At 51.6% G+C, this 20227-nt stretch overlaps 3 protein-coding genes across 10 annotated transcripts in view; all 3 read left to right on the top strand.

Moving 5' to 3' along the window:
- Positions 1-1210, top strand: part of UBAP2L (ubiquitin associated protein 2 like) — a 39332-nt gene extending 38122 nt beyond the window's left edge. For all 7 annotated transcript variants that reach the window (XM_044448406.1, XM_044448412.1, XM_044448411.1 and 4 more), the window contains one exon: positions 549-1210. In XM_044448406.1, the coding sequence (XP_044304341.1) occupies positions 549-644 (96 nt within the window). In that variant the 3' untranslated portion in view covers positions 645-1210. The remainder of the gene's footprint in view (positions 1-548) is intronic.
- A 2096-nt stretch (positions 1211-3306) lies between these two features.
- HAX1 (HCLS1 associated protein X-1) lies at positions 3307-9761 on the top strand. 2 transcript variants are annotated; one of them, XM_044448414.1, is made up of 8 exons: positions 3307-3440; positions 4603-4838; positions 5909-6081; positions 6803-6845; positions 7427-7536; positions 8398-8503; positions 9124-9230; positions 9643-9761. In XM_044448414.1, the coding sequence occupies exons 1-7, from the start codon at positions 3388-3390 to the stop codon at positions 9219-9221; spliced, it is 819 nt and encodes a 272-aa protein (XP_044304349.1). In that variant the 5' UTR covers positions 3307-3387; the 3' UTR covers positions 9222-9230; positions 9643-9761. The 2 variants fall into 2 exon arrangements, with proteins under 2 accessions (XP_044304349.1, XP_044304348.1); XM_044448413.1 differs by having other exon boundaries at positions 4603-4847.
- Positions 9762-14421: 4660 nt separating this feature from the next.
- AQP10 (aquaporin 10) lies at positions 14422-20227 on the top strand. The gene is made up of 5 exons (XM_044448833.1): positions 14422-15360; positions 16937-17074; positions 17455-17573; positions 18321-18538; positions 19091-20227. The coding sequence occupies exons 1-5, from the start codon at positions 15117-15119 to the stop codon at positions 19344-19346; spliced, it is 975 nt and encodes a 324-aa protein (XP_044304768.1). The 5' UTR covers positions 14422-15116; the 3' UTR covers positions 19347-20227.

Raw genomic sequence — 20227 nt, 5'->3', positions numbered from 1 at the left:
TGGAGGGGTTTTCAGAACTCCCTTGTCAGCTGCTCGAATGGCTGATCTCGAACCACCAGGATGCAGAGTCGTCCTGCTTAAAGTTGGTCGCTCCACTGCAAAGCTCCTGGGGTGCCATCATTGTCCTGCCTGAGCTGCCTCGTGCCTGCCCTGTGCTACGAGCGCAAAGCCGAAACCACTACGGTGCACACGACTGTGCTCGGTTTGAGCAAAAGAAGAGGGAAAAGGCCAGACAGACAGACAGACAGACGTAGATCCCGGGAGCCTGACGGTTGGCTGCCCTGTGCCTAGAAGGAGGCAACAGGGAGAGCGGCGAGCTGGCCAGAGGCCTGGCTGCTGGGCGTGAGCAGAGCAACCTTTCTGTCGAGCTGAACTGCGTGTGCGTTGATCGCTCAGCACCGCAGCGCAGCACCTTCCCTGCGGCTTCTGCTGTCGGTCGGCTTTCTCGGAACAAGGCCTAAGGAGCGGGACGGGCAGAGCTTCAGCCGCTGTCTCTCTCTTCCTTCCACTTCCCTCTTTTGTTCTCCCCGCTCCTCCCACCCCCGCAGAGTGGCACCGGCCAGCGCAGCCAAGGCACTTCCATCCCCCAGAAATCGCAGGCCAGCAAATCCGCCTACAACAGCTACAACTGGGGCGCCAACTGAGGGGCTTTGAGGCAGCCCCACACTTCAACCAGGAGGCGGGCAGAAGAACGACCGCGACCCGACCAAGAAGGACGGACCCCCCACCCCCCCTCGGGAGAAGAGCTGCCCCGCTCTCAGCACGGCCCCGGCGTCCCCGGCAAACCTGGCCAGCGGGGCTGGGCTGTGCGGTCTCCCCAGCCACCTTTCCCCCGCTATTGTATGTAATATAGAATTTGTATCTTCTCCCCCCGCCCGCCCCGCCCCGCCCCGCCATTTCCTCTCTCTCTTGTTTTTTCTGCATTCATGCACGTTACAAGCTATTCAGCTGTAACGGCCTTTTGTTTTCTTTTTTTCTACTCCTTTACTTCTCTCCCTCGCCCCCCAAAAAAGCACCGCTCAGCGGATCCAAAGGAGTCAACACCTGGAATCCCCCCCATCCCCCAACAATGCCCCGCCCTTTATTATTAGGAATAAGAGCAGTAATTGATATGAACCGCGTTGTAAGATTAATTAGTTGAAGTGTTTTTTTGTACTGTGTTCTAAATTTAATGGATAAATGTGTCTTGTATATAAAAATGAAAACCCCACTCTGTCTTCTGGGCCTCGCCTTTTTCCTGTTCAGCTTTTATGGCCAGTCCACACGCATGCCCGCCATTTGAGAACATCTTTTGTTCAGCTACCAAGTGACACGGGGGGAGCTAACTTTCTCCATCCCACGTGCCGCCCGTGAGACGGGCCAGACAGGGATGCTGGGAGCTGAAGTCCTTTACACCTGCTGGGCACCAGGCTGCGGGGACTGCCATTCGCCTCTCTCTCGGAATGAATGATTAGGAGTAGTTCTGTGCGTCAGGGCTGTGTGCAATGGGACAGTGGGGGCCACAGTCCTGGAGATGGACGTGGCTTGGCCTTGCTGCTCTCTGAAGCCCGTCGGTGAATTATGACTTTGTAAGTTTGTGGGCACAAGGTTCCCACTTTCCGAACTTTTGCAAGTGCTGAGAATGCTCGTACAAGGCTCAATTCAGAAAGACTTAGAAATATTTGGGGACGTTTTTGGTGGGGGGAGGGGGGAGGGATCAGAGTCCATCCTGGTGTCCTCAGTCCTTTTCTGTGGAAGAAGGAATCTGTCTATATCGTGGGCTGAGGCCTGAAAGCAAGACGTGAAAAAATGGTTTCTTGGCTGGGCTCCTGAGCACCAAGTTGAAGTTTCAAGCTATCATTTTACACGCAGATATTTAAAAAGAAAACCAAAGATAGGAGGTCAAGTCCACCACCTTGAATTCTTCCCTATCTCACTCCCGTTCATACTTCCATAGGAACCAGATTGACCTCTGTTCCTCTTGCAGGTGAGACTAGTCCTCATGATATGAGGTGGCTGCACAGGATGAAATGTTATGGAAGCGGAGGAGAGAAGCCATGAAATACCAATATGGGAAAAGTTATACCAACTCTCTCTCTCTCTCTTTCTCTCTCTCAAGCTCACTTATTAGTTATTCCACTTAGGGGTTCCCCAAATACAGCTAATCAATGGTCACAGTTGGATCTGTTCAGAGAGTCATACAGCAATGCAGGATGAGTCTCCACCGAGGAAGTGCTCGGTGGGCCTTTCTGTTCCTAGGTCCTTCCGTTAGGCACTGCTCCCAAATCTTTCCTGTGGGGTCTTCCTGGTCCAAAGTGGCACTTGTGTGCAGTGCCCATGTGAATAGCGGTGACTACCGGAGAAGGGATGTGTTGCCCCAGATTCAAACCAAAGAGACCGTTCCGTCTACATGAGTCGTTTAGCAATGAGTCGTCATGCTTTGGAGCTGCGGGAAGGGGACCCTCCGTGATGCCAAGTGCTCCCTCCCTCCCTCTTCCACCCCAGCCTGGACCCAGTGGTGGCGACAGATTACTGCATCGTTCAGCGACAGAGCACACCACACGGTGCCTCCTCCATCTGACAACAGGGCTTGCCTTGGGCACTGGCTGGAAAAACGATTCTTCGCATGTCGCAAGTAGGACTTATTTATTAAACCTGTATCCCACACTAATAGTCCAGTAAGATCTCCAGGCGAATGACTCCAGGCACTTCCTGACAACTGCCATATTCTGGGCCCTCTGCTGGTCAGCCGTCCATCCTGCATGGTGGAAACTCAGTTTCGGAGAGTGTTGCAAACTTGCAGCATTGCGGCTTAAGACTCAGCTCCTCAGGATCCCTTCCAGACTGGCAGGGAGTGAGACGGAGTGAGCGCCCAGTTCTGAGCAGAGACGACGGAACCAAGAGATGCTTCAGCTACAACTCAGGCCAAGACGAAGGAATCTCTCTCGGGCAAAACTGACTTCTTAGAAACCTGTTTGCAACATTCAGACAGCTTTTAGGTTGCAGTCTGTAAACACCTGCCAAGAAATTCAGAAATCCCATAGGTTCGACTAAATCTCCTGCAAACAGCGCTCTCTGGAAACGATGGACGTTGCAGTCCAGCGCGTCTGCTCGGGGAAGGCGGACGTATCAGACTGAGCTATAAATAAATACAATTCCGACTGTCTGAACGGAGTTCTATCAGTAGTTTACAGTAGCATTAAAAAAAAAAAAAGCTTGATGGAAACCGGAGAGTCGCCCGCAATGGGCACTTCTTCCTCATTTCATACATCTATGCGTTCTTGATAGCTCCACCTCCAGGAGGTCGTGAAGGCGGGTTTGCCTTACGGCATCCGGGGAACGGATCGTTTCGCGGCAGGGTGGCGGAAGAGGAAGGAGCGGGCGTCGTCGCTTTACGACTGCCGTGGAATGAGCCTCTACGACCTGTTCCGGGGTTTCTTCGGCTTCCGCGGGGAGCGGAGGTGAGAGATGAGGGTGGCCGCCCCCTCAGCGGGCCATCCCGCCTTGCACTGAGGGGCGTGCGCGGACTGCGCCTATTTTCTTCACCCTAGCAGCCTTTCAAAGAACGGGGGTGGCAGGCAGAAATCCCACCGGCACAGCTTTGCCCCTCGTTGCTCCAAGGCGGATTTTAAGCCTCATCGGTTGAATCTCTGCCTGCCACCGGCATCACCCGCACCTCCACCAAGCCTTCCTCCATCTGGCGTGCACCAGACAGATGTGTTGGCCTACAACTCCCAGGCCAGCTGGAGGGTACCAGGTTGGGGAAGCCCACTGTATTCTGTGCACTCTACCTGTCCGGATTTCTCCTCTCTATAAATACTCGAAATGATTTCAAGTGGCTAACTTTTTGCTCTTTAAAATTTAATTTTGTAACGACCATATTGAAGAAGGATCTCATGATGCTTGCTTTCATGGAAAATTGGGGATTTTACGTTGATGCCTCCCTGGCCGCTGAAGTACAACAGCCTAGGCCGACCTAGCCCCTTCCAGATGCTTTGCATTGCAGCTCCCATCATGCCCAGCCAGCAATGCCAAGGCAGAGGGAAGTGTCTGATGCAACTGGAGGAGGAGAATATATTAGCATAACTGCTAAAATAGGGAGCAGTTTTTCTTGTTTATCTGATCCCAAGCCATGTTAGTAAACACCTTGTTTCTAGCCTGAAGCTTGGCTAAAGCTAAAATTTCATAACAGCAACTGGTGAATTAGATTTCAGTGGAAATACATGCCCTTTGCCTTGCATCAAGGAATTTTGCTGTGCAAATATGATTTCTATTTGCACAGGAGTTGGTCCTGCTGGGTTCAGTGATGCTTACTCTCTTGTAAACATGCGTCTTATTGGTTTTATTTCTATACCAGCCCACAGCATATGGGATTGTGCACATTTCAGGAGGGATCAAATCGCATGGTACATAATAGCACTTATTGCAGAATGAACGCATATAGGATTGGAATGTCTGTCTATTTACCTGGTACTAAGCTGCTGAGAAAACTTGTATAGCAGAATGTCTGCATCATCACTTGCCAGAAGTTCATTCCTCAATTTTTCAGGATCTTCAGGCGATTGTTTCCCTCCTTAGTCACTGGAACTTCTTCCCTATTCGTCTTCTCTTTTTCTCTCTCAGGCCCCGAGACCCCTTCTTTGGGGGAATCACACGGGACGATGAGGACGAGGATGATGAGGATGAGGATGAGAGCCCCTTCTTTGGGGCAAGACGCTCTGATGACTTTGCATTTGGGTTCACTTTTGGCCCAGGAGGGATGCGCTTCCATGACAGCTTTGGCTTTGATGAGCTCTTCCAGGATTTTAACGATCTGTTTAGCGAGATGGGGGCAAGGAGTTTGCCCTTGCATCCGTTTGGTAGGCAAGGTGTTGTGCATTTGCCTGGTGTTTATTATTTATTTTTTTATTTATTAAAACATTTTTATGCCGCCCCATTCGCCGAAGCCTCGGGGCGGCTTACAACAAATAAGTTAAATAACATTTTAAAATATATACATTAAAATAAATTACAAATATACAATGATGCAGGTCGGGAGGCTGGGTTCTGCAATTTGGTTTGGGGGTGATCAAGGGTCATCACAGGTGTCCAAGGGTTGCTGCATGGAACATCCATAAGGGCTAGAAACTTTTATTGTTGTTTTTAATTGAAAGCTGAATTCTGTGGCCAACTCTGCACTGTTTCTGCATCCCTGCAAAACTGGTATTTGTCCAATCTTGAGATGTTTTACTAGCCACAGACATGAAATCAGAGATATCAGAAAGGTGGGAGGGATATTTTGAGAACTTGTATGTTGAAATGTGGCCATCCTATCCCATGTTCCTTATTGTTTATTCAGCACAGGAAGGAAACAATAACAAAAAATAATTTTGTGCAAAGGATATTTTTACATTTAATTTGACTGGTGTTCCTAAAATTATATATATTAAGGAGTAACAGCATTCCCTGTTTTCAGGTTGAATAGCAGGCCAACATCTTCTCATCTCTCTAAAGTACAATTGGACCTATTTGATTCCACATTCAGTCAAAAGTAAGGTCATTTTGTGCTAAGTAAGGTCATTTTGTTAACACTTCGCTACCAAGCAGCTTTGGCATCAGGGCCACTTGGGTAATTCTCGGCAGCTCAGATTCAGCAAAGATGTCCCGGCTAAATCACAGAGGAATAACACCTGCAAGCCACTTGCAAACAAGCAACCAGGCAAGGTGCTTCGACTCGGAAAGCTGAACTGGCATGACAGGGCTGTTGGCCAAAGTGAAACTGAGCACACACCTGAGCACACACCTGAAGACTGACCCAGGGAGGTTGACACGCAAGGCTGCCCTGCTATGGAAGGCACAGCCAGTTCTCAAACGGGCCATGGAGGAGAGTTAAGGTGTTTCAGTGCATTCACGGCTGAGCTACTGGTGTTGCCTCCTCTTCTCTTGGCAGAGTTCCCTGGAGTGGAGGCCCCCCCGCCGGCTGACCGCCCTCTGGAGAAGAGGCAAACCCTGCGGGATTCCATGCTCAAATACCCGGACAGTCAGCGGTTCAGCCGCAGAACCTTAGAGGATGGCTTCAACCCTGCCACTCCAGAGAGGAGACCTTTGCACCCTTTCCAAGGGGTATGTAGTACTGAGAATCCAGGGCTGTCTCGGTCGATCTTTCGCCTTTGTTTGGGGGCAGAGTTGTCTTCAGAAGCATTGCAAATAAAAGGGACCCACGTGAAAAAGAGCATGGGCTTTTCTGCCTCTAATGCCCATTATGTGAGCCAGTGTGGTGTAGTGGTTGAGAGCATGGGACTGGGACTCAGGCGATCCGGGTTCAAGTCCCCTCTCGGCCATGGAGCCAACTGGGTGGCTTTGGGCCAGTCACAGACTCTCAGCCCAACCTACCTCACAGGGTTGTTGCTGTGGGGATAAGATGGAGGAGGAGATGTAAGCTGCCTTGAGCCCTAGGAAAAAGGCAGGATATAAATAGGAAAATAAATAAATAAATAAAATGGTAGAATTTTGGAGGGTACAATTTGGATTAGGTTTCTCCTTTCTCAGCAGGTTGTGGGGGATCATTTTGGAAGGGTTCCTCACATCGATCGATGCAGGCTAACCTGGTGATTCGATTACTGCACCGTGCTCTGTGCAGGGCGGCCCTTGTGTCTGCTCAGACACCGCGGCGGCTCGTGACTTTTCCCTGCAGCGAAGCTAAGATGGCTTCCGGAGCCCCTCGCGCCACTGGCTTCCTCACAACAGCCTTGCGAGGTGGTTCAGGCTGAGGGCCCGTGACTGGCCCAAAGTCACTCCATGAGCTGCAGGGCGATGGACTGTCTGCTTTTTCTCTTTTTCGCAGCGAGCCGCTGAAGATGTGACGGACACCTCCAAGGAGGACAGAGGTGAGAGGCAGGCCCACGCATCCGGGTGAGCTTGAGTGAGCTGTCGTCTGGGGCAAACGATCCGCTGAGCCGCAGACGTCGGTCTTTCCAGACCATCCAGGCTCTCTGTAACTGGCTCAGCCATGGAGCCAACGGGTGACTCTGGGCCACTCACAGACTCTCAGCCAACCTACCTCACAGGGTTGTTGTTGTGGGGAGAAGATGGAGGAGGAGAATGATGTCAGCCACTTTGAGCGCTTTGTAAGAGAAAAGGCGGCATATAAATTTAATAAATAAATGGACCATAAGGCTTTAAGCGGGGGCCGGGGGGTCCTTAGCCTACAGGTGTGGAAATGTGCTATGTGATGTGGGAATTTTCATGTTCTGTTTGGGAAGAATCCCTCTGTGTTCAGGTATCTCTTCCTCTCATGAGTCTCTGGGGGACAACAGTTATGTTTTCTAGTCCTTAGTGTTTCAGAACTAAGTGGAAACACCTCTCTCCCTCTTTTCTTGCCTCCAGATAGTTTAATCTGTTTGGTTTAAAGAAAAAATCTTGTCTAAGAAAAGCTACTTTGACCTGCTGAATTTTGCCTCCTTCGTAGATTTGGATTCTCATGTCACGTCCGAAGGCCTTGAGACTGTTCTTCCGCCAGCCCAACCTCGGTCTTATTTCAAAAGCGTCTCAGTCACCAAAGTGATAGCACCAGATGGAGTGAGTGCAAGGGATTCTGGGAGGCAAAAGTGTATGTCTGTATACTCTGGAGAGACAGTGTTGTATAGTGGTTGGAGTGCTGGGCTGGGAAGATCAAGGTTCTATTCCCCGCTTGGCCATGGAACTCACTGGCTGATTTTTGCCAGTCACTGACTCTCAGCCCAACCGACCTCACAGGGTTGTTGTGAGAATAAAACGTTGAGGACAACAAAACTAGTTTCTGACATGCAGGAAAGAGTTGGTTCTTTTTCTGCTACAAATCATAAAATGGAACCCCTAGCAGACTCTGGGAGATTTGGCTAGATTGTGGGAACGTTGGCTTGCATTTTCACCCTAGAAAACATCAACTTTCTAGTCCTCATGGGACTGGGGGAACAACCAGGTACCTGCTTAGGCATCAGAGTAGGACCGGCTCCAGTCTTCTATGATCAGGGAAAAGGAAGCGGCACTTAACACTCGAGGATCTGAATAGGCCATCTCTTTTTAAGGAGTATGTTTCTGGTCCTCATGATGAGGAAGGTGCAGGCATCTCTTTAATGCTGGTCTCCCCTTCTCTTTGAATAATTCGCCACGTTGCTAAATTTGTGACCAGAACTATTCTGGCTTAAAAGAACGGCTGTAGAGGCAACACCTCTTACGAATCCTAGCTATTTTCTCTCCGAGCCCAACACCTTCCCAGCCCCAGAGTGTCACCCAGGTGAGCCAGTCCAGGGTGGTTCATTGCCACATGAACTTCGGGAAGCCTGTCTTACCCCCGGATCCTGGGCAGCCCACCTTCTTCAACACCATGCTGCAAAATATACCCCAGAGACTTGCCCTAAATCTCAGCCACTCTTCAGCCACTCTGTTTTGCTTCCTCAGACGATTGAAGAACGTCGGACTGTGCGGGACAGCCAGGGCCGGGAGGAGACGGTCGTCACCCGCAGGGGTGGAGGCGAACCTAGCAGTGGCCAGCAGGGCAGTCCAGGTGAGGAGAGAGGGGAAGGAGGACAGATTCTGCAGAAGTCTGCAGATCCCAGCTTTCATTTTTCTTAAACAAGGTTTCTGGTCTTCATGCTTTCCAGTCAAAACGTATAGTTAATGGGAAAATATAGACAGTGCTTGCTGAAATCTCAGATAAAAAATTAGATTCCAAGCACACAGAGAGAGACAGAGAGACTGTCCATCTGTCTGTCTGTCCGTCCGTCCGTCCTTCCTTCCTTCCTTCCTCAAATATAGACTTGTAAGAATGTGAGCTTTGTTTGGCAAAATAGCATAGATGCAGACTCCCCTTTTCAGGTACAGAAAGCGGCATCCACAGTATCTCGGGATTTTTTTTCTCTTTCTTTTAAAAACCAACTTAAGTTTCTAGTCCTTATTGCTGCAAATACAGGAGTGCAGGAGCTATGGCTGGTGAAATCTCGGTATGCTTGCTGAGTACAGTATGCCGCTTTCTGAGGCTAGCAGCTTTCTTTATATCCTTGGGTTTTAGAAATAGCAAGTCAAGTTCCTCATGAGCCTGGTGAGGTTTCTCAAGCTACGATTGCAATATTGGCGTGTGGGAAGCGAGAATTGCACCGGGAACTAACAGGGCAATTCTGTTCACAGCTGACGTGTTGCCCTTTGACTCGCGCCACAGAGAGGATATGAGTGACTCCTGGTCGATCCTGGATACCTTCTTCCGCCGCTGGTTCTCAAGCCGGTAGGCTTGGCTGGTGAGTAGCACTAGAGGTGAGGTGTCGAGGAGGGTAGAGGAGTTTCCTACCGCCTTCCAGCAGTCATTCTTTCTGAGCTTTCTGTTTCCCATCAGTGTATTCCCATGTGCTGCAAAGGCTCCTGGGCAAGGCCAGGGAGCTTGTGGCTTTCCAGAAGTTTTTAGGCTCCCAACTCCCATCATCCCCAGCTGGCTTGGAGATGATGGCAGTTGTAGCCCAGAAGCATCAGGAGGAGCACAACTTCCCAGAATTGAGAGTGTTAAGGGCACCCTTGGGATTCCTCCTGGTCCACCCCACTGGGGACCCGGCCGACTTTGCCCAGAGCTTTCCCAGAAAGGCTGGGCACGGCGACACGCTCACTGTGTGGCTTCTCCTCCGCTCCACCCACTCCTTTTCTTCTTTCCTTTCGCAGGTTTTTGCACACCAAACCCCTCTGCTTGCAGCTTCCAACAATGCTCCCTCCTCTGTCTTCTGAGAAGGCCTCGCATCACCAGAAAGATGCAAGAAATAAAAATCTATATTTATGCTTGAGGTTTGCCTGTGTCCTTGCTTGATGCCCAGCAAGGTCGAGGGGGAAACCCCTTGCCAGTCATTTCCTCCCAAAATAGGGTCAGGTCACTTCTGGGGATCAAGGAGGCAGCTTTGCCCTCCTGCCAGAACCCCCAGGGGCTTCACCCCACCCCATCCCATCCCACTGTCAGCAGGAAAAAAAATCCTGTAAGGAAGATTTTGTAAGGAAGCATTTTTAAAGCAAAGACATAACATTCATCTCTTGCACCAGACTTCTCCAGATGAGTCGGGCTGCCGTTCCCATCACCTACAGCTTTCCCTTGGGAGGTTTTAGACTTCTGATCCCATCATCCCCACTCAGCACAGTCAGTTGTCGGGGATGCAGGCTGCTGTGGCCCCAAACATCTGGAGGGTCAAAGGGGGCTGCATTAAACCGATCGGAAGCCCTTCTGACCTCCTTTCGACTCAGCGAGGCTCTCCTCCTCTCAGCAATTCTGTGGTATTTAAATTACCTTTTAAACAGACATTAAAGAAGCCAACATGTACAAAGGATTGGTAATCGGTAGAGACAAAAACCAGGGGTTGTATCTGGCGGCAGCAGCGAAGGACAAAGCAACAGCTTCCTTCCCTGCATGAGTGGGACCAAGGAGATCTGGGCTCGAGTCCTGACTCAGCAGTAAAGCTTGGGGGGGGGTCCACTTATTTATTTATTTAAACCTTTCCTAGAACATCCCATTACTGAAGTCTTGGGATGGTTTAACAATACAAAATGTAAAAAAATTAAAACACGGCGTCCTAAAAATTCAACTAATCATGAAAACCCCGATTCAAACAGTCGGGTCTTAAAACATTGGGAAAATAAAAAGGGTTTTGCCTGGCACCAAAAAGAATACAGTGACGGCGTCAGGCGAACCCCTCTAGGGAGCGTATTCCAGAGTCGGGGAGCCACCACAGAGAAGGTCCTTCTCCGGGTGGCCACCCTCCTAATCTCCTTCAGGGAAGGCACCCGGAGAAGGGCGTCTGCCCCGGATCCTAAGGGGTGGGCGGGCACATATGGAAGGAGACGCTCCTCCAGGTAACCAGGCCAAACCCTTTTCCTTTTCCCTTTTCCTTCAGGCCAGGCTCCCCCTCTCAGCCTAACCTACCCCGCAGGGTTGTTGTGAGGATGAAGGGTGGCTCCGTAAGCCGCCTGGGGCCAGCCGTGCGAACTTCAGGCGGGGCCTCGCCACGCAGCAGCCTCCTCGCGAGCCGGCCGGGTGCTGCGGCGCACTCCAGGGCCCATGGCTCCAGGGCCGGGAGCGGAGCATGGGCATTCCTTGGCCACGCTCCCGGCTGCTCTGGGGAGGGAGTCGCTCCGCACTGTGTCCTTTTGCCCTCGCATAACTCGCCCGGGCGATCGGCAAGCGTTCCGCGGAGGGTAATGTGTTATCACTGGTAGCAAATGAGTGACGCTCTGCAGCACACGCATATAAGCCTCGGCAGGATCTTTTCTCCGCCGAGCTGCTTCCTCCCGAGCCGGCTGGCATGGCTTACGCCCGCTTCCTGGCCAAGGCCCGGGCCTGCCTCCATCTCCGCAGCCTCCTGGCTCGGCAGTGCCTGGCGGAGCTCCTGGGGGTGTTCATCCTGATCGTGAGTCGCAGCGGCTTTGCAGCCGTCGGGGGCTGGAGGGTCCTAAAACCCGTGGGCACTGAGAAGGAATCGGGGCCAGAGGGACAGGATACCTTGGTTGGATGTGGCGCTGGCGGCGCAACACGGCGGCGGCGGCTGCCTTATCCCAAGTCAAGCCCTCGGTCCACCCATCTCCATATTGCCTGTACTGATTGGCAACAGCAATTTGGGATTTAGCTGGGAATCCTTTGTAGCCCTGCCAGGAAATTCCAGGAATCAGACATGGGAGGTCTGGTAGGCAAAGTGTTCTGTGCTACTCTGCTTTCCCAAAAATTGAGTAGGATTCTAGTCCTTATGGTTCCGAATGAAAACAGGGAGAGATTCTAGTCCTTATGGTTCCAAATGAAAACAGAGAAAGACTCTTGCCCTGATCGTTCTGGTTAAGTGCTCATTGAAAAATGAAATGTAGGAATCTGCCTTAAACTGAGTCAGACCCTGGGTCCATCTGTTCAGTAACATCTTCCGTTAGCGGCAGTGGTTCTCGTGGGTTGCAGAGACCGGGAACTGAACCAGAGACTTTCAGCCTGGAGAGCAGGTGCTGTGCCTTCACAGACACGGTCGTGCACCCGCTGGGGTGAGGGCTGAAGAGGCTTTGTGCTGATTTTGAAATGGGTGGAAAGAGAGAGAGCCCTTTGGACTTCTAGGAAAGCTGGAGCTGGACTTGCAGATCAAGGGCCGAGCTTCCCTCTGGATTCCTTGTGGTGCAAGAACTCAGACCTGGGAGCTGGTGGAGGAAGGGTGCCTTGGCTGGATAGCAGTGTTTGCAAGCGCCCTTGCTGTTGGGTTCATCCTCAGTTCAGTTGTGCAGCGTTGGATAGCTCCTGCTAACCTAAAAGCCCAGTTTCCCAACGCGGAGCATCATTTCCAAGAGAACAGAACTCTGATTAATTTGGCTGCATGCATGCACGGGTACATAAAACAGCTCTGGATCTTTGCTCGATCGGATGCTGAGGCTGTCCGTCTTTATCAGAAACAATCCAGCTTTTTGGCGGCCTGGCCCTGCTCAGCCAGTTCTTTGCTCTGTCCCGTTAGTTTTCTTGCTTCAAAAGAGGCCTTTTGAAGATTTCAGTTTGAATAATGAGGTTGTTTTTCTCTGGAATTGAACTTCCACCTCAGGTCTCCAGAAGTGCAATTTCCTGAGAGCAAATGTTCTTGTATCCGGTGCACAACCATATCGAGACAAGTGAATATATTCAATTCTCATGCAATACTTTGATTTGGATGGGTTGATTTACTTTTTTTTGGTCAGTTTCTGTTTCAATTGCTCAAAGCTCACAATACAAATTAAAGTAGAAAAGGCAAGTGCGTGTACAAGAACGTACTGTGTGACATGCAACAGGTGTGTTTCACACTCTGTCGAGATTTAATCTGAACTGCCAAGAATGTATCACAGAACACAATTCAAGTATTTTCTTCTTTCTTTTCTAGTACATCTTTAACCCAGAAGAGCAAATATTCTGTTGGCTTTTAAAGGGGTGTTAGAAATGGCAGTTTCAGTGTCAAGTCAGGGAGAGCAGAAACTTCAAGAGAGACCTCTTCTCCACTGGGTAGCTGACTCCAGGGGCTTTGATGGTGATCCGTTTTGTGAAAAATTAGGGGGCCGACTTACAAGCGGTTCCTGTTTCTGTTTGTGAAACGCCGGCACAAAGAGACAAGGTGGCAAACATCCAATAATAAGCACACTGATGTAAATACACTCTTGCTCATCAAAGGCTAGCATCTCAGGGAAAGGACTTCCAAGCTAGCTTTCTCCCTGAGATCCTAGTATCCTACATTCAGGGAAGAAGCAGAGTGGGGTGCTTATTTGTGGGGGTTGGTATGCAGAAGCATTCAGTTGTGTGAACCCCTGCTTTCCCATTCAACACACTCTCTGAAATGCTTTTCCCGCAACCCTGCCACTTACTGACCAAAGGTTGACGATGCGGATGACCTGAAAACATCACCTCCTACGGAATCCGGCTGGCGTTTGGATTTAGAGTGTTTCATTGTGCCTGGCTGTTTCAAAGTCATTTTTTGTGCACGGGATTAAAATCCTTTTTGAGAGAAAACCTTTTTGCAGCGAAAGGGTAGACAGACCGGCCTTTGTCTTCAGATCTGAAAAGCACCCTTGCCTTCCTGGTGAAGGCGCCCAGGACGGCTGACTTCTTTGGAAGGTCCCCTGCACACTTGTCAAAAAAGAGGAAACCTTTTGTCCAGAATGACAGGGGACAGTACAGGGTGCAGCTCAACATTCAGTGTGCCTACACTAATTTCCATGCATAGGCAGAAATTTAGACTTTGCTACTCTAATTCAAATATCATCTCACCCTGCTTGGACCAAATGCTCTGTATGCCTTTGCAAACAGCTAACTCAGGATGGGAAACTTTAATATGGTTATCTTTAGACCAGATGTTAGGTTGGTCCTTCCTTAGTTTTTCATTTAGGGACTATGTCCGCTAAAACAAACAAACAAAAAGGCTACATTGGCATTCTTTGGCCCTGCTTGCTTGCCGGTCATGCTTTGATACCTTGCTGTTAACTGCTAGCCCAGGGCATTGGCTTAATTGCACCTGATCTGGCAGCTGGAGCAAAAAAATCAAAGTTCAGGGGCCCAAGGTCTGTTTTGCTTCTTTCGTGGATTGTGAAATACACTGGATGTTCCGGTCACTGCTCAAAAGATGGTCTAATGTGACTGGTGCTCAGATCTCATCTTGCAGCACCTCCCTGAGCGTAACTTAACCTTGTTTATTTTCGTACGTGGACGTAAGCCCTGCTGGTGGGGAGTCGCCCTGCATCCCTGTGTTCCGTCGTAAGCCCCTTTGGCTGTGTCAATTTCACCACTACCTTCATCGCGGACAAATTCCAAGCCGTGTCGGTTTCACTTGCATTCAAGGACGAGCCCCCTCTGGTCTGTGCCAGCTGGCCTGCACTCGGTCCTTGCAGAGTTCTGCCCCATTCTGCCGTGTTTCCATGTCATGCTTGCATATGTCTCTGAAATACATCTGGCTCCTGGGCTGAGAGAGTTCTAACACTGCCGGTACAGAGGAAGGAAAAGCACGCATGCTTTCCAGGCCTTCAGGATGGCACCGGGACTGAGTCTGCAGTGCGATGTTTACAGTCCTTGATCTCAGTGCTCATTTGCTCTTTGCCAAGTTCTTGCAAGGGGCAGCGGCGTGCCAGAAGGATGGCAGTTCCAGAAAAACTTTGTGGCGAGGGCGGGAGGAGCTGCATTCCAGGGGAGGTGTAATCCAGGTGGGTGGGCCCATGGTAAAAAGTGTGGGTGAAAAATGCCTCGAATTCCAGCTTTTTCAAGAGTATGCTTCTCTCTGTGAGTCACTAAGCCTTAAGAGAGAGATTTCGACTTTTTAGAGTGGTGAGGAGCTGCCCAAAGACCAGGAACAATTGGTGGTTGGAAAAAATGTGGGGCTTTGTGGGAACTCTGGAGCGACTGAGTTGGCCACATTTGACTCAGAAGTCTAGATTATGAACGAGACGGGCCTTTGGATCCAGAGAGGTTGTTGATCATTTGGAGCGAAGCCTCCATGTGTAGGAGGAGTCTACCTCCATGCACCAAGCAATGACCTGTACAGGTTTTTAGGTCTGATGCATCAGGGCTCTCCCTTCTGTTACTGTTTTGTCGTATGTGCATTAGGAAATGTAAAGATCCAGTGTGTGTTTGTTTTTCTCCAGGGTAAGTTTGCAAACTCACCATATGGTGGACAGGCAGGATGGCGCTGTGGGAGGGATGCAGCATGGGGCAAGTGGAGGTTTGGGGTCAGAGCAAAAGGGAGACTCATGCCAAGCTCTTCTTCTCTCTTCCCCACAACCACCTGGCCCTCTCCCAGCTGATAACGCTGAGCGCAGCCGCGCAGTCCGTCACCAGCGAAGGGGCCAAAGGCGGTTATCTGAGCTCAGCCCTGGCCAGCGGCATCGCTGTGATGATGGCGATCCACGTCTCGGGTGGCATCTCGGGTGAGCAACGCAAAGCCTCTCTCGAGTGCGCCAGGAAAGGGACTCTGTGCCAAGGATCTGCTCCCAATTACCACTGACAACAAGCCTTGCTATCTTATCGTGGCTGAACTTAGCTCCCGCGTTTACCCGCTGTGTGACTATTGCCCCAAACAGCGTGAGCTAAGCCAGCGAAATTAAACCTCCGTATCCAAGCTCAGCCGCTCCCTCCAGACCCAAGGCGCCAAGGCCCCAAGGCCCCAAGGCCACGGGTGCAAGCAAGCATGAGCATTTCCTGGGGTATCTGGCTGCTGACCACGGATGGAGACATCATGCTGGGTTAGGGATGAACTTTGGGTCACTTACAGCAGGGCCCTTTTTGTTTCCTGTGCCTCATTTGGCCCCAAGTTTTCCTCTCTGGGATACAAATAAAATAAAAGGGCAAAGCCAAACAGCTAAAGGGATTGGGGCCCGTAGATCTGAAGCACAGAGATGCTTTAATCAGCAGGAGCAGTGGCTTCATCAACCAACCCCCTCTATCTTCCCAGTTCCTGCTGAGCTCGCCCGCAATCCACACAGCCGGATGTGGGGGACGTAGGTTTTCCTAGCAATAACCTGTGCGTCTCTGTTATACTGGGGTGGCCTGGTCCTTACTGGGCACCGGAGACCCATTCACATCACGAAAGTCCTGCTTCTCCTGGAAAAGATGCACGCTGGATTGTTAATGTTGAGCCGAAGAGACACCTGGCCACAACTCTGCCCCGGCGAGGAGAGGAGCTGCAACAGCGACTCTCTGGATCTGGTGGCACAGCCTGGCAGTGGGCCTTGGCACCCCCAGAATGACCCCCAGCGAGACCCCTGGGGAGCAGCGACTGATGGAGCAGCAAGAAACACGCCGGATGTCAGTCTCTGGGTTAGGGGCTGGCTGGTTCGCATGGCAAGGCAGGACGGAGGGTGGGTTGAGCGTGGGCTGCCGCTGGACCATGGGTTTCTATGGCATGCAACCCAAACCACAGTGACAAACCATGGTTTGCGAACCATGAACAACACGCGACTCACAGCCCAGCTACTTTCCCATCGATATCAACCTCACCTGCTCCCTCTTCTAATGGTGAGAGGGGGTTTTCTTTGCGGGTTGTTCTACCACAAAATGAAGCCTTATTCCCAAATAAAAGTGCTTCGCTTAAGGGCAGAAGAATCCAGGTCCCTTCGCTCTTTGTAGTCAGATGGGTGCTATGAAAGAAGTAACTTTCAAACACAAAACTGCAGACACCCAGAGTTTTTCTTGTCTGCTTTTTGGTTTGGGAAGCAAGATTGCAGTTTAAGTTGTTTAAGTTGTAGTTTAAGGTTATCTTGTTTGTGTCTAATGTATTGTAAACCTAGAAGTAGCGGGCGAACAGCAGAGGTGAGAAGCGTTCGCTTCACACTTGACAACTGAACTAATGTACACGGCCACCAAAAAGGGCTCTCCCCTCAAAGCATTACGTCCAGGGTCTAAGACGCCCCAGCAGCTTCGCAGCCAGGTGCACCCCAAATCCGGAGCCAAGCTGGGGGTGCTGCCTGGCTCCCCCTCTCATAACTTCCACCCTCTCTCTTGCAGGAGGGCACCTGAACCCGGCCTTCTCGCTGACCATGTGCCTGCTCAATCAGTGCCCCTGGTGGAAGATGCCGATATTTTGCGCCGTGCAGGTCCTGGCCGCTTTTCTGGGTGCAGGCACCGTCTATGCGCTGTATTATGGTAACGCGTCCTCCCAAATTTTGCAAGGGACAGTCGGGTGGCATGTACATCTCGTTAGATTCAGGGACCGTGCCACGAGCTCTTTTCTTTTTTACTTCTTACTTTTCAGTGGTTTTTCTGCCCCCGTGCAAAAGTGGAGACTCCACTTGGGCTTTGCATTATTGTAATCCCCAAATGAAGAAGAATTAGCCATTAGTGCGGGTTAGAAACATGCTTTGCCGGGCCCGGAACGGCCGTGTGGTGCATGGCACATGCAGCGCCCGTTGGGTGCACCTTGCTCGTGCCCAGAGGTCACCTTTCTGGGGGAGCGTATGAGTCCCGGAGACAGAGGAGGGGAGCCGCTGCCCCTTGTGCTTCCTGCTGGGATTCTCTCCCCACAGATGCTATTCACAGCTACAGCAACGGGACGCTTGCGGTCACCGGGCCCCACGAGACGGCCTCCATCTTCGCCACGTACCCGGCCCCCTACCTCTCGCTGCGCAACGGCTTCCTTGACCAGGTAGGGATGGGTTTCCCCCGGGAACGCTGGTGCCGCCATAGCCAGCGGGTCATAATCGGGGGTTTTCACTGTGACCGCAGAAAGAGAACCGGCGTGCTTAGAAGCAGTCCATCTGCCACTTGCTGGGGCAAAGCGGGGGGGCAAGCAGGCCTTGCCTCTCGGCCCCCTTGGGGGATTTCCCGAACATCTGGCTGGCCACCATGATGGGCAGGCAGATGTTCGAGAGGTCTGTGATACAGCGCATGGTTGAAAGCAGCGTGCAGCTTTGAGGCATTCGGACGTGTCAGGTTAGGCAGCCTTCCTTGAGCCAGCACCGTCCAGAGGCATGCGTGTGGCTGGGGAAGATGGGAGTTGGTGGTCTCACACCTCCAGAGGGACAGGGAAGGTTAGCCAAAGGCAGCTTCTGCTGCCCGAGGGCCAAATTCCATCTTGGGGAAGCTCTCTGGGACCCTCATTCCAGGAACGGGGGGCCCAAGGGAAAGGAGGTGGGGCAAAGGGGAAAGGGTGGGGCCAAAGGGAAAGGAGGCGGGGACAACATGCCTTGCTTGAACTTCTTGTTGCCGGTCGCTCACATTTGCAAGAGGCATTTCAAGCTTTCAGGATAGGGAGGAAATGGCACAAAAGCTGGGGAAGCACCCAGTGATTGGTAGTGGGGGACGGGGGTGGGGCGGGAGACAGGAGGGCCCGATTCGGGCCCCTGTCCTGCGCTCCGTCCCTGGCCTGTCGTGACTACGGCGTCCTGAACAGGTGCTGGGAACAGCCGTGCTGGTGGTGAGCATTCTGGCCATCACCGACGCCCGCAACAAGCGCATCCCTCCGGGACTGGAGCCGCTGGCCGTGGGCTTGCTGGTTCTCTCCCTCTCCCTGGCCATGGGTGCAAACTGCAGCTGCGCCATCAACCCTGCCAGGGACTTGGGGCCGCGACTCTTCACCTACGTGGCTGGATGGGGTCCCCAAGTATTCAGGTGGGTGCACCTGTTTGTTAAATGGATGAAGCGCCTTGTGAAACCAATTTCTCTGGGTGTCTCACAAGGAGGAGGTTTAGAAATACAAATGCAATTCAGCATCCAAAATGACACGATGATGATAATAATGCTAAAATATATTTTTAAATTCGTGAATTCTTCGATTACAAATTTAAATGTAAGAATCTGCATTCTTATTTTCGGAGCTTGCTCCTGCCCATGGTTGGTTTTTCTGCCATGTTGGCAACAGATGCTCAGGCAGAAAAACCTTCTTTCGGGGGAGTCTCCCTGCCGCTCAACCGCATTTTGCATTGCCCTGTCGACCAGCCAGCCATGCCTAACTTGAGGCGACGCCATTCCGCTTCTCCGCATGGCTCCCCAAACCGATGCTTCCTTTTCGCTCGTGGCGACTGCGTACACATTGGTACTCGCCCCTGAACCGCAGCTTTGCTCTCATGCAACATGGCACAGACGCTGCAAAATTAGCTAGCCCACTGCAGTCGACAGCTGGCCGGCTTGTGGCTTTTGGTGTCATCTCTTGTGTCTTTCCAGTGCCGGACACTATTGGTGGTGGGTTCCTGTTCTGGCCCCACTGGTGGGCGCAGCAGCCGGTACAGCCGTGTACCAGCTCGGGGTAGAGATTCATCACCCTCCCGCCCAGGACGAGGAGGAAGCCCTGAGCACCGAGAAGCCTCGCCGAGGAGCGGAGAAGGACGTGGAGACCCCGGTTTATGCTGTTAACATGTATGCGGAGACGTGGGCAGACGGGAACCTGGAGGTCCTCCCTGCAGGGCAGCGTGGCAAATAGGACGCAGGAGGCGACCGGGGAGGCTGGGCTGACTCGACGCCTTTCCCTTCTGATTTATCCATTGGACGGAGCTGATGTTACTAGCGCTCGGGATGACCCAGAGCAGGGTGGTGTTTATGCCGATGACAGAGAGAAACGGGGACTTTGTGATGGTGGGCAACAGCCTTTCTGGAAGTCTGTGCTCGGTGCCCAGTCTAGGTACCTGATAGCAAAGGTCCTTTTGCAGATGGGAGGAGATGTAGCTCAATAGCAAATCACCTCCTTTGCATGCAAGCCAGTTCCTGGTTTAATCCCGGTACGTTTCCCAGATAACGCCGATAAAGCCCTCTTGTCTGAAAACCTGCAGAGGCATCACTGACCTGTGTAGCAAATACTGAGCTAGGACCAAGGATTTAATCCAGCTTAGAGTGGGTTGCGATCTAAATTAGCTTTCTTCAGATCCATGAGGAACAGAACCTTGTTTTCTTCTTGGGGAAGGCCAACAATCCATTGGCAGGAGCCAGTCATTTTATGCAGACTGCCTGCCTTCTCCGGGTAAGACTGGGGACAACATCCACCCTGGCCCAAAACCTCTGATGGCTGTTCCTGGTCCAACTCAATGGCTCGATTTTGTAAGATGCAGCTTTCTCTGGTCTCCCCCAGATTCTCTTTTTGCTGGTGTGCTTTCTTTGCCTGCGCACACTCTCTTGATTCCCCTTTTTTCTGCCCGCGTGAGTTTCACAGCGTTGTAACCATGTTTTGTGCAACAGCGGGATAAAAGCGGCTGTCTTGCGACAAGGTGCTTCTGACTGGGTTGCATCCGAGCAGCGTTCTTCCACTGAACGAAGCCGTTCTGCCGGCAGAGCTGGGGGGGCTGGTTGCTTGTTTCCCTCTGCAGCATC

The sequence above is a fragment of the Varanus komodoensis genome, unplaced genomic scaffold, assembly GCF_004798865.1.
Source record: "Varanus komodoensis strain SLA01 unplaced genomic scaffold, ASM479886v1 scaffold55, whole genome shotgun sequence".
Lineage (NCBI taxonomy): Eukaryota > Metazoa > Chordata > Lepidosauria > Squamata > Varanidae > Varanus > Varanus komodoensis.
Note: the sequence above shows the minus strand (reverse complement) of the source record. Positions and strands in the feature narration are given on the sequence as shown.